Here is a 13542-nt window from a genome sequence, read left to right on the forward strand (position 1 = left end):
CGAACACTTTATCTATAGCTATGTTCATATACTCGTATTTAAGTTACCCACTTACATTTTGAATTTCAGACTGCGGAATGATATCAGTTCCAAATGGTATGGTTAATACATCTCTCGGCACGACTATTGGAAGTAATGCCAAAATAGAGTGCAATGCAGGATATTTTGTGAATGGTTCATCGTGGATCGTTTGTACTGTCGAGGGTTGGGACGGGAATCCGGAATGTTTCAAACAAGGTATGAATGTATGTTAAACGATAACTATTACAGTTATTAAGATCGTCTAATGTTAAATGCAATGGCCGTATTGTTGTTTTTATCGGCGTCGTCAAATTCGGCTTTGAATTTTGCGTGCACAAATCAATAACTTTGGCCTTACTTTTAAATTATGCAAATGAATGAATCTTGTTACTCATGGTGCAACGTATATAGCTAACCAGTAACTGTGTCTTCAATAAATGTAGAACTTTGTGCATTGTTCCACTAAGAAAGCAAACACACACTATATTGTGTTGTATTTCGTTCTGGTTAAATAGCTTATACAAACATTTAAGATTGCGGCGATTTGTTGGTAAGCAACGGTCACGTGACATATTTTGATGGCACACTTTTTGGGGATGTAGCACAAGTGGTTTGCGACACGGGATTCTCTATCCAAGGCAATGCAACAGTAACATGCAAAGGTGGTCCAGCATGGAGCAGCATACCAAGCTGTGATATTAAAGGTTATAAACAATAGGTTTCTTAATGTTATTAAAGTATTAGTATACACACCATAAGTATGAATTTTCATAATATATTAATTAGGGACGGCAACGAATACTCGATCGATCGTCCGAGTACTCGAGTACCAAATCACTACTCGAGTACTCGGGAGAAAATCTTTTTTTTTTTAAAAAAAACACCAAATACACGATTTACAGACGAAGTAACAGATCTGGTTAGTTGCCAAGCGGTCCCTCTAATTCCCGCTGTGTACACAATTGAACCTAATAAATTAGTTGAGAGTTGCAAGCTGTCAACAAAGGGCCCATATTTTCAATTAGCACTAATGTCAATTAGCGAAGTTTTGATAGCGGAACTTTCACCAACACAATTCTATTTTTTACCAATTAGAGACCTTTCACCAAACAATGGACGCTAACGAGCGAACGAGTAGCGACCGTTACAAGCATTGATTTCTTAATGGGCGTATTTTAACTGTTTTTGCAATTATTATCACAATCGAATGGTTGATATCTTAAATCAAGAATTATGAATATTAATGAGGTAAACAACAATAATACAGTACGAAGTATTTCGTTCATTATTTTTATGTTTGCTATTAATTTTCGTTCATTGTAATTCATTATAAATCTCGACTAGACTTAACTAGACGCTCGAATAAAATCCGGGTTTAATTTTGCAATGCATATTTATATATATAAAATCATTAAAGCGAAATGAAAAAGACATAATTAAAAGCATGAAACAACATTTGTTTTCCTTTTATTTAATTTTCTGTTAAAGTACACAATGAAAGTCTTATTTAAAGATGAAGATGACCAATGATACGACCAACGAACAGTATTCGCCATGAACATGTATACACGATCTTGACTTTCCCAGAGTCGAATTTATATAATCGAGTACCCGAGAACTCGATCGAAAGAATGTCCGAGTACTCGAGTATCAATTTTACTACTCGTTGCCATCCCTAATATTAATACAAAAAATATATTAAATTGATAGTTTTTTCACAAAGTTTTCAAACGGCCTTATTAATGAACGTTCCAACAAATATACTAAGATATCAATTCTAATTAATGAGAGATATATGACTGTTAAAGAAACTTGTACAGTCGGATTTTAATAAAGCATTTGGTTAACCTTCTATTACGCATTTAAACAACAATGAATTAATCTGTTCAGACTGTGGGTCTTTGGAACCGCCTGAATCTGGAGTAGTAACAGTGGATTTGACTACCTATAATTCAACCGCTGAATTCAAATGTGATGACGCGTATCTGTTGTTTGGCGATGCCGTGCTTGTCTGCTTGTCAGATGGGAAATGGAGTAGTGAACCTCCAACATGCTTGAAGAAGTGTAATTTTTAAAATATTAATATCGTATAATCTTGTTCTGAAACAATGACATGCATACAAATGAATAATTAGCGTCTTTGTCTGTCGGTAACATTGCAAGCACACAAAAATATAATGGTGCATTATAGGAAGTATGTTAAATGTAAGTCAAAACTTTTTTGTTCCCCGTCATGTGAAAATTTGCCAAATCTAGATCTGGACATTTTTTACACTTTTGCTTGAGTTGTAGTTTCATTTGATACATAATATATCAAGTTCAATCACTTTTGACATTTTTACTTTTGCTTTAAAGCGGACATCGGCGGTCCATGCGATACGTCGGATATTTGCGCCGCTAGAAGTGCTGTGTGTTCAAACAATTTCTGCATATGTGCTTCTGGAATATTTAACCCTGCCTTGAAAGCATGCGACATAAGTAAGTAGCGATTTTCGTCCTATGCGTTGAAACACGTTTTCTACAAATGGTACAAACTAATGTTACTTATATTTTTTAGTGCCTTTACTTCCTTTCGGAAAGACCACAAATGACCGATTCGTGAATATTCATTGCAGTGAGAAAATTTCGTTTGCCCCGGGAATTCCAGTTTTTAGTAAAACATATTTTGATATGTTTGTAAGTATTTTATCTTGTTGCTTTTATGAACTTGCATTAGGAAACTCACATATTGTTGAGTTCTAAAATGGCGTTGCTAATGTGACTAAAATTATGATTAAACATGTATGAAACTTTATCATTCATCACGTGTTTTAGGTGTGTTTCAACGGAATAGTAAGCTTTGAGAGAGAATATCAGAAACCGTCTCCACCATCTGATAGACTTGACCTTTCAAAATTTGGTGAACGGGTTTTGATTGCGCCATATTTTGCTAATTTTAATCGCAAAAATGGACTGGTCTCCTTTCGAACTTACGACATATTCAACAACAACCAGGAACTTGAAGATAATAGAGATGTTATATCGATGGTTGATCACATTGTGCAAAAGTTTGGTGGATTGCAATCATTCAGCACAAAATTCTTGCTTATAGCTACTTGGGAAAATCTTCAAAAGGGTCAAGGTCAAAACGTAGATCAAGAGGTGAGAAAACAAATTGTTAACATGCAAAATGAGCTAGAGGTGTAAAACGGCTGAATTATTTATTGATGAAATATCATAAGATATTTCATCTCATGGTTTCTTTTATTTCAGTCAGTTACTTTTCAAATGAATTTAGCTAGCAACGGATCTTATACATTTGCACTGTTTACCTACGGAAATGAAAGGATTATGTGGAACATGGAAAAAAAGCAAGATCCGAAAATCTGGATTGGCTTTTATGCCGAAAAGAATAGATTTTATACTCATCCATTTTCTTTTTCAAACAATGCGTTAAGAATGGACACAGTGGAAATTGGTCAATCTGAAAGTGAGTAGCAATACATTCTAATAAAAAGGGTTATCTTTTTTACCCTAATTTCGTATATGAAAATGCCCATGCTATATTTCAGAGCTCAAAGGTGTTTTGTTGCAGCCATTAACGCAATATGGGAAGACAAAACCAAACTATGATGTTAACTGTATATCCTGGTACAACAGAAATAGTCATGAAAAGTTTCGTATGAATCAAATTTCGTCGCTCCTTCCACATTGTCCTTGTGACATAGACCTTGGAAGGTTTGACCCATGGTTCTGGAATCTTCAGAAGTATAGATGGCATGGACAACAAGGCTACGGATGTGTTGATATGCTTCAACGACCTGACAGTATATATACCCAATATGGCAAGGTAATTTGTCGATACTCCTTGGATATTTCTCCAAGTAAACAACATGTATAGCTTGTTAGCGTATTTCTTTGCTGTGATGGCCATTCGTTTTTGACAGTAATCAAAACATATCCATTTATTGTTAATTAGCAACAAAAAGTACTGCTTCTTGTGTAGATGTTGTAGGTAATGTGTCTTTATTTTCAGTCATGCTGCTATGACCTGAATACGAGACTTTTGGTGTTTGAGCGACCGTACGCCGGTTCATTTAGAATGTTCAACCCACATATACTTACCAACGAAAAACAACATTATGAGAATGACATTCTTCCAAAAGAGTGGTGCTGCAACCTATCGGATTTTTGTAACCTTTATTATGAACTTCGTCCAACTGGTTCCTGTTACAGAAAATCACCATATTCCTTTGGTATTTTTGTGCTGACTGTTAACATACTGTTTTTACACTGTACGTATTTGATTACTACGCGAACGATAATGTGGTTAAAAAGTTGGGAGATAAGCCTAAAATAAAAAGTTGAATGTGTTCAAATAATACTGCTCACACTTTGTACGTTTGATTACTGTTTTGCTTTCTGTTTTAGGATCGTTTTGGGGTGATCCGCATTTTCAAACACTAGACGGGATGAACTTCACTTTCAATGGTCTTGGAGAATTTACCTTACTTCAGATTGAGACAGCAAACATGAGTTATTATCTTCAAGCAAGGACTACACGCGCTGTAAAACAAGATGGAAATGTCTCTGACGCGACTATTTTCAGCGCTTTTGCATCTATGGACGATACAGGGGCGAATATCCATGTTGAATTAAACCAAGCAAAAACAGGTACAGTCTTATGTATATAACCCAGAAAATGCTGGCCCTATGGTTTGTGCCACCTTTTTATTATATGCTAGTGACCTGGCATAAATGATCTTTTTTAGGAAAAGTTCCTTACAGGTATACATTTGGTTCAGTAAAGATTATGTGACTGTGTGCTAGCGTTTAAATTAACTGCCCAATTAAAACCGCATTATACATGCTTAAACAAAACACATTATTTTCATATGAAGGTCTGGCCATTTACGCCAACAAGGTCGACATGTCAGGTCAATTTCAAGATAATCCTAACTTCAACTTATCGAGCAATGGAACAATTCGTTTGGCCAAAAATGGAGGATCCTTGTTCGCTGTCTTTCAAAAAAGTGGCAAGTACAGAATCGCTATATTTATTTTTTTATTTTTATTTTCTTTGAAAACACCATGTAGAATAAATTGCCTTTGACAGAACTGTGCATTTTTACAAATGGTCAAACGTAGAGATGTCTTTACTGTTTCAGGAATTGCACTTAACATTTCTGTTAACGTAGGGATGTTATCGCTAAGCACAATTGTTCCTGACACGTTTAATGGGGTCACAAAGGGACTTCTGGGAAATTACGATGGTGATCCTACAAATGACTTTCAGATGCCGAATGGAACTATTTTGAGCGCTAACATTACAGAAAGAAAAGTGTTTGAATATGGAAATCTCTGTAAGTTCTAAATGCCCCTTAATCTGCAGCTTAATGATAGATCAAACACATCTTGATATTTTAGTATTTCGAGTTGAGAGTTTAGAAAGGGTCCATGTATATGAAGACGACAAAGTGAAATAGGGAAATGAAAACAAAACATAGTTTTTGCCGACAGTTTAATTCGAACTCTGGTGGTTTAGTCAAAGGCCTTGTTATCAACACTTATGGCACACACACACACGCACGCACGCACGCACGCACGCACGCACGCACGCACGCACGCACGCACGCACGCACGCACGCAAGGACAAACAAACACAACCAAACACACACGCGTGCGCATGCGATTGCGTATGCAAGCACGCACGCACTATCACACACATGCACGTCGACCATGTAGAACCATTGTGGCGACATAAGTGAACAATGAACTATTGGAGTTGAGAGTTTAGAAAGGGTCCATGTATATGAAGACGACAAAGTGAAATAGGGAAATGAAAACAAAACATAGTTTTTGCCGACAGTTCAATTCGAACTCTGGTGGTTTAGTCAAAGGCCTTGTTATCTACACTTATGGCCACACAAACATACACACACACACATACGCACGTACGCACGCATGCACGCACGCACGCACGCACGCACACAAGGACAAACATACACAAACAAACACACACGCGTGCGCACGCAATTGCGTATGCAAGCACGCACGCACTATCGCACACATGCACATCGACCATGTAGAACCATTGTGGCGACATAAGTGAACAATGAACTATTCTGCTTTTGTTTCAGGACTTAAAAACAGAGCTATATTTTAAGCTATAAGTTTTCATATCAGCTAGTGGAATAATTATTTTCATTTGTTTTCCACCAACATCGTCATTGTTTCTTAAACTCTTGTTAAAGAACTGATTAAGTTTTAACATCGCATACCGCTCACTAGTTTACATCTAGCATACTACATTGCAAAATGATATTTCATTTGCAGGGGAAATTATTAACAACGCATCAGCTTTCTTCTATCCTGACGGAAGGTCGCACGAAGATTATCACAATAAAACTTACATACCAATGTTTTTGGATGAAGCAGATAAAGATAAAGTAAAAGATGCCGAGAAAGTGTGTGGTGGAGCTCAGAATTTGGAATGTATCTTCGACTACGTCTTTACGGATCTTAAGGAAGTTGGTGAAATGACGAATGCGATAAAAGGGCAAGTGGAATCCTCAAGGGAAGAAATTGGTTCGTTTAATGAAATACATTCTTACTTTGTGAAATACGGTGCCAACAATAACACGCTATTTATAACAAATACAAATCTTGTACATTTATATATAATGTTGATCTCATTTACATTCAAAAATCTGTTCTAATTTATATTATATGGTTCGTCTGAAGACATTTTCTTCAACCCATGAACTGCAAGTTACCATTTGTCTGCTGTTCTTCTTGTTGGATTGTTTTAAATATATCAATGCCTTTTGTTATAATTTTGTTACAGCGGAAGTACTCCCGTTTTTGCAAGGTTGTTCAAATCTTAACATTACTAAAGGAGAAAGCATTTCGTGCAAGTTAAATCATACACAAAATGATAATATTTACTTTCTGAAGAACAATATTGATGCCGTATATCATAAGGCGAACTCATCTTTATCTTTTATTTACAATGATTCATCTGAATTTGAGCTAAGGTAAGAAAAACAACACAGAGTTAATTATTCACTGATGTGTCATTGTGCATTTATATTCTGTGCTTTTAATAAATATTGTGCTTTTAAATAAAATATCACAATGATATTTTTCAAGACGCTTAAATTTATTAAAATTAATTCCTGTTTTGTAGTTTATTGATCAAGGCCAAACTATACGAGAGACAACGTCACGCGACATCAAACACGACTCACATACAAATTACATTATTTTTGTTAAAAAATGTCGAGATTCCATTTCGTGCCTTTTTTGTTTTGTAGTTTTGTAGCCAAAAATAAGCAAAACCGATCCTCCACGGCAGTAAACCCTCATATTCTCCTCTGTACGGGATGTAACGGTCGCGGTCACTGCAGTGGAACTCCACAGGGAAACGCTTCAGGAAATGGGCAGTTTCAGAAGTACACATGTATATGTGATACTGGTTACGAAGGTGAACACACTTCGACAATTTAACGTACATGAATAGCAAAAAAAAATCCTATGTATATCGATTTGCTTGCAGTCAACTCAAATATACATCGCAGGTAAAGTAACACTATATTTTTCCAGGTTTGGATTGTGAAAAAGAAGTCGACGGATGCGCAGCGGAGCCATGCTCTCTTGGCCGGAACTGTAGTAATCTCAGCATAGAACAACAACGAAAAGAAGGAAGGGCGTATAAATGCGGACCGTGCCCTGAAGGGTTTGTTACAGATGACAACGACACCTGCATAGGTTGATATTATTTCGCTATTTAAAAAATGATTAGAGTTACACAAAGATCTGTGTGTTGAAATTCGAATTCAAATATTTTGTTGACATGTGTTTAATACTAAATAATGATTAGACATGACACAGTAACACAAGGAATTAGTAAATTGTTAAGTCTAGGCGTGTCTTGTTTTTGAAATTGCTACGGAACATTGTAAATCATTGTGTGATCATCATACACTACAGATGTTGATGAGTGTTCGACTGACCCAACCATTTGCGACGTCACCTCCACCTGTCAAAACACTGTCGGTAGTTTCGAATGTATATGCAATACCGGATACAGAATGGATGGTAACAGTAAAACTCAATGCAATGGTAATTAACATATTCACTTATTATATCAACTTTACTAATTTGGACAGTTTTCATAATTCATATATAGTCACATCTAACGTAATATTGAACTTCGCATGTAGTTATATAGCAAAAATAATGAATTATGTTGCCGTCAGTATTACAATTACCGAATTTTGAACTCTCCCGTACCAAATGGAACTTTCGTTCATTTCATGAAAGTGAGAAATAGTATCTGCATTAAAAATATCTCAATCTTACAAAACATTATTTCGTCAAAACGTCTGAGCTTCTTAACATAACGTTTTCAAATACTGTGGATTATACCACACTTAAATACGAGCAGGTAAAACAAAGACCAAGAATCTTTCTACGATCTACTTATATTTCAGATATCAACGAATGCGACGAGGCGTTACACAACTGTACGCACAAGTGCAACAACTTTGATGGAGGGTTTAACTGCTCTTGTCCACAAGGCTACAACCTTAACCAAACGGCCTGGACATGCATTAAAAGTGAGTGACATTATTTCAAGTACAAAACGATTACTTTAAGAAACTAAATTTCTTTTTAACATAAAATATTAATTTGGACTAATAATAATTATAATGCTTCATTTTATTTTGTAGTATTCTTTAAATGAAAAGAAATATGTATGTGTTTGTCTGTAATGACATGAAATGAGCTATAAAAGAAATATTCATATTTTATATAAATACAGTTGTAGATTTGTTTTGAAAACATAAAAATAATGAACGCATTGGATATGCAAACCCCCTTTCGAAATTGGTATCGAAAACAACGTTACTTTGCTTTCAGATTCAACTTTTGATTGTGTTGAATGCCATAACGCTTCTGGTTGTGAAATAATACAGGGCGAAACGAAATGCTTTTGTGTGGATGGGTTTGAACTAGATGACACTGGCACGCTATGCAAAGGTATACCAAAATATATCATTCGGATCTCCTCGGCCATTTGTTCTCAAAAACAACCTCGTATGTATTCCGGTAAATCAGTAGAAGTAGTTCGTATATTATTCAATTACATCATTAATTAAATGAAGTGTTTTAGCTTCTATTTATTGATTTATTTTAAATTGGTTGCCATTGAAGTGAATTATTTCAATCATAATTAAGAATCCCAAGAGTAAAGTCATTAAGTTTAACTGCTAAATTAAATTACTACGCGATCCACTTGCAGGGGACTTAAACATACCGAATTCTGAGTATGTAAACCGTCTATATACATCCGAGGTTGTTTTCGATAAAAATATCCGAGGAGCTCCGAATGAAAATATAAATATGAATAATGTCAATCAAAATCATCTACGTGACTTAAAAAAGGACATTGTCACTAATTAATTTTGAAGCGATTTAAATAAACTAAATAAAATACACATTGATGTTAATTGAAAGTTTCATCCGATAAGGATAGCAAGTTTTCATATGTGTGCACTGGGTAATAAGCATATTTTTAAATACCCATTGCCGAACATTAACCATATGACTTAAATCTTGGCTAATTTCAGATGTGGACGAATGCACCAGAGGTGTGTGCTCTCAGGGCTGCACAAACACAAATGGGAGTTTTCACTGTTCCTGTTTTGCTGGGTTCGAACTTGTTGACCGTGCAAATTGTGAAGGTTGTATATCATTATCAGTATACTATCTGGTGCATATCTTTTGTGTTATTGAGAGTGTTTCAAAAGTCATTGTATTAGAAAGGTTTATTATGATTTAATTAATTTTACCACGGCAACAAACGTGCGGTATATCCCATGCACTGTTTAGTCCGTTATTATAGAATGTAACACCAACACGCTGGTTTTAATAGTTCCAGCGAATATGAATGTACCCTTTGAGATTATTATGATAGGCTTGACGAAAATGCATTACGTTGCCTTGAAGTGCTGCAGAACATTTAAATGCATTCGTATTGTACCGCTATTTTTAGAATGTAGAACCAACAAGTGGGGTGTTAACTGTACAAACGAATGCCAGTGTACCGGTCAAGGGGCCAATTATTGTGATACGGTGAAAGGCTGTATATGCCTATCTGGTTGGGAAGGCGCAACATGCAGTGACGACATTAATGAATGTAACCGGACTTACGACATGTGTGGAGATGTGAGAAAGGAGTGTGAGAATAATCCGGGGTCCTTTGTCTGTAATTGTATTAATGGCTTTGTTGAAAATGATGAAGGGGTGTGCAAAGGTAACTGTTTGATTGGTATCTTATCGTTTAATTACGACGTATTCAGACTATTACTATCGCATAATAGCTAACAAAGATCACGATTGATTGTGGTAAAAGACTAAACACAGTAACTGTAGCATTCTTGTTATCATAAATGGATTAATAAGCTTCCAAATTACGTTTGCTGGCTTTCATTGTATTCTTATGGCAACTGCATATATTAAATATAATCGTCTTTAAATTACAGATATTGATGAATGTAGCAATCCATTAACACATAACTGTGACCCCGAAATCGAGCGATGTGATAACACAATAGGCGGATTCACGTGTAAATGCGTGAATGGCTACACAAAAAATGGTTTCTCTTGTGAAGGTATTAAATAGTGTTTATTATACCATATATATAGATCAAGATTTGGATACAGTTAGTGATCGTTTTTCTTAAATACAAATACATGCCTTATATTAATTAGCCGTTAAAAAGCTCTAACTTATGAATAATTTAAACTGAATGAAATATAAACTTTTGTATCGCAATCGTTTTACTACTATTTGTTTGTTTTTTTGGAACAATTGATGGCTGATTTCATTGATTTACTTCCATATATAGCTTATCTTTACAAATAAGCTTATATATGAAGAAACTGATATTTTCTCATTTTAGATATAGATGAGTGCACTCTGAAGACTTCCGGTTGTGAACAAATGTGCGAAAACAAGCCTGGATCATACAACTGCTTTTGTTACTTTGGCTACAAGCTCAACGATGACAGAAAAACATGTAAAAAAGGTAACTTCAAAATGATATTTACAATTATGAAATGCTTCAAATGGCATAAAAAGGTTAGATAAAAATGAAAACAAATCAAGTTTAAATCGTTAATGATACATCTCTTATTGTAAATAATGCCCCCATTTTAAAGAGTAAATATGAAAGTCAAAATAGACATACTCTATAAATGCGTTTAACTTGTATATCTTAGTAACACTATTTTACAATACGTATTTAAAAAAATTAACATAGAACTGACATTCATTAATAAGGATTTTTCATGAAAAACGGCTGATATAAATGAAAGTTTTGCTAATAAATAAATGTTTTATCATTGTCAATGCGATCTTTACAATTATATATACGTTGTTCTTCTATATTCAAGCAATCGTTTGAGTCATTAAGGAACAACATCCTTGTTTGACAGAAATTGTTACACACAGTACCTTAATATTTGCCACTTTGCTTTTATTTTTGGTAACCTAGCTCGTCCCTGTTGTTTTATGTATGATTTGCATCAATGAAAACGTTTTTTGGATCATTGTTTCGCTCGACCCACATGTCTATGTAGTTTATTTCATTTAGATAATTGGTTTTTAGTATTAAATCATAGATATCGTTTTTAATCTAATTATAATCAATGTTTACGTTAAACTAAAAAATTAGGACAACCAGTTGCAATACGAGTATACATGTTTTCAGTTGATGACCCGTGCAAACAGTTCTACAACAAGACGTGCGGTCACTACTGTGTGATACTTAAACCACAAAATAAAGCAGAGTGTAGATGCTCAGAAGGATATCGTCTGATGAACAATGAAGTATCCTGCGAAGGTTTGTTCATAATGGCCACACAATATTAATAATAGAAATCACTCCGTCCGTCCGTCACTGAATCTCTCCGTCCGTCGATTTTTTCGTCCACATGTTTTAATTTTTATTGCACTTATTCACTACAGGCTATGCAATTTAAACTAAAATTTGCCCTTTGATAACATATCTAAATTCAGCAATCCAATTAAGTTTAAAAAATAATTTCAATAAAACTTTCAGATGTACTGTTTGAATAGAATCATCGATATAATTATTGCAATTAAAACAATTTCGTAGAACGTAAACTACAACTATTTGACCAATTGTCACCAAATTGTCTCCCTTGCTTAGAAATGTATTTAGGCACAAAGTATTGATATAAAGGAATGGAAATTTAGAAAAACTGATTAGTTTACTCTTGCACAGTTTTAAAACCATTGTTCTGTGTTCCACTGTTCTCCTATTGTCTTTCTTGAAATAAAGTGTTTCCAAAATGAATTAACTGTTTATTAGATATTGAACATTTTTTAATGTAAGTGAATGAAACTTGATAAGATATCATGTTTTGTACAATTTTTATAACCATTGAACCATTTTTACAAATCACCTTCCTTGATATAGTAAAAGCATGTTATTTAAACGTGTTTAAGAAGTGAAATTATATTGACGGACTTATTATTGGCAAAAGGGACCTGTGAACAGTTAAAATAGTAAATATTAAGAAACAGGTTGATGGCCATATGTGTTCAAATTCATTTTTTAAACCATATGTTCTCCATATTCCCAAAGTTTACTTAGTTCTAGAACATTCTTATTTGATATGAAAGGGCAAAATCTTTGATCATTGGTCTTTGCTAAAATGTGATAAAATGGATTTATTTTTAGTAGCTATATATAGGTTCTTAAGTCGTTATAAAAATTCACTTGTGCTAGAAAATCTATGATAAAATTAAATTCTATTGTGAAGGTGTCATTTAACTATTTGTGGGTATTATTCTAAAAGCGGTGTTTGATTCTGAAAGTGTTTATATTTTATTTTTTATTATTCTATTTCAGAGGTAAACGAATGTGCAGAATCTCCTAACGTCTGTGGCGAAAATGTCATATGTATTAATTTGGAAGGATCGTTTCAATGTAAATGTCAATCGGGAACTAGACTGCAAAACGACGGCATTACATGCGCAGGTATATTAAGGTCGTATTTCAATCGAACAACTGCGTCTAAATAATGATTAATATATTTCTTTTTATTTCAAATGGGTTGTTATCTATCTGAGAACATATCCTTGAACATATAATTTATATGGTTTATATTAACACACAGTTCAACTCCTGATTTACCATAAGCATAAACACGCATAATTAGTCCTGCTTAATGGCGCGTGTGCAAAAACTCAGTCTTGGTCCTTATATACATTGTAAATAATAAAGCAGTATTGGTCCTGATATAAAACGTGAATAAACACTAGGTATTGCTCTTGATATACCGTTTTCGCATCACATGCAGAGATAGTAATAATATACCGTGTTGATAAACCCACAAAAATAGTCCTGGTATGGGGTGAGTATAAAAATGCAGTATTTGTCCTGATATTATGTGTGCAAAAATGGATACGTTTTGTCCTGAACTCGCCGTATTAGTCCTGATATG

At 34.5% G+C, this 13542-nt stretch overlaps 1 protein-coding gene across 1 annotated transcript in view; it reads left to right on the forward strand.

The window, feature by feature from the left end:
- The first annotated feature begins 3086 nt into the window (after positions 1-3086).
- The window catches only part of LOC128215244 (fibrillin-1-like), a 52060-nt gene continuing 41604 nt past the window's right edge, over positions 3087-13542 (forward strand). Inside the window, exons 1-20 of the mRNA XM_052921952.1 lie at positions 3087-3162; positions 3274-3490; positions 3573-3850; positions 4037-4256; positions 4432-4674; positions 4902-5036; positions 5169-5363; positions 6337-6588; positions 6848-7037; positions 7317-7486; positions 7606-7770; positions 7993-8124; positions 8496-8621; positions 8926-9045; positions 9636-9749; positions 10061-10321; positions 10551-10679; positions 10971-11096; positions 11781-11912; positions 12948-13076. Coding sequence (XP_052777912.1) covers positions 3289-3490; positions 3573-3850; positions 4037-4256; positions 4432-4674; positions 4902-5036; positions 5169-5363; positions 6337-6588; positions 6848-7037; positions 7317-7486; positions 7606-7770; positions 7993-8124; positions 8496-8621; positions 8926-9045; positions 9636-9749; positions 10061-10321; positions 10551-10679; positions 10971-11096; positions 11781-11912; positions 12948-13076 — 3319 coding nt within the window. The 5' untranslated portion in view covers positions 3087-3162; positions 3274-3288. The remainder of the gene's footprint in view (positions 3163-3273; positions 3491-3572; positions 3851-4036; positions 4257-4431; positions 4675-4901; positions 5037-5168; positions 5364-6336; positions 6589-6847; positions 7038-7316; positions 7487-7605; positions 7771-7992; positions 8125-8495; positions 8622-8925; positions 9046-9635; positions 9750-10060; positions 10322-10550; positions 10680-10970; positions 11097-11780; positions 11913-12947; positions 13077-13542) is intronic.

This window comes from Mya arenaria, chromosome 13 (genome assembly GCF_026914265.1).
Source record: "Mya arenaria isolate MELC-2E11 chromosome 13, ASM2691426v1".
Lineage (NCBI taxonomy): Eukaryota > Metazoa > Mollusca > Bivalvia > Myida > Myidae > Mya > Mya arenaria.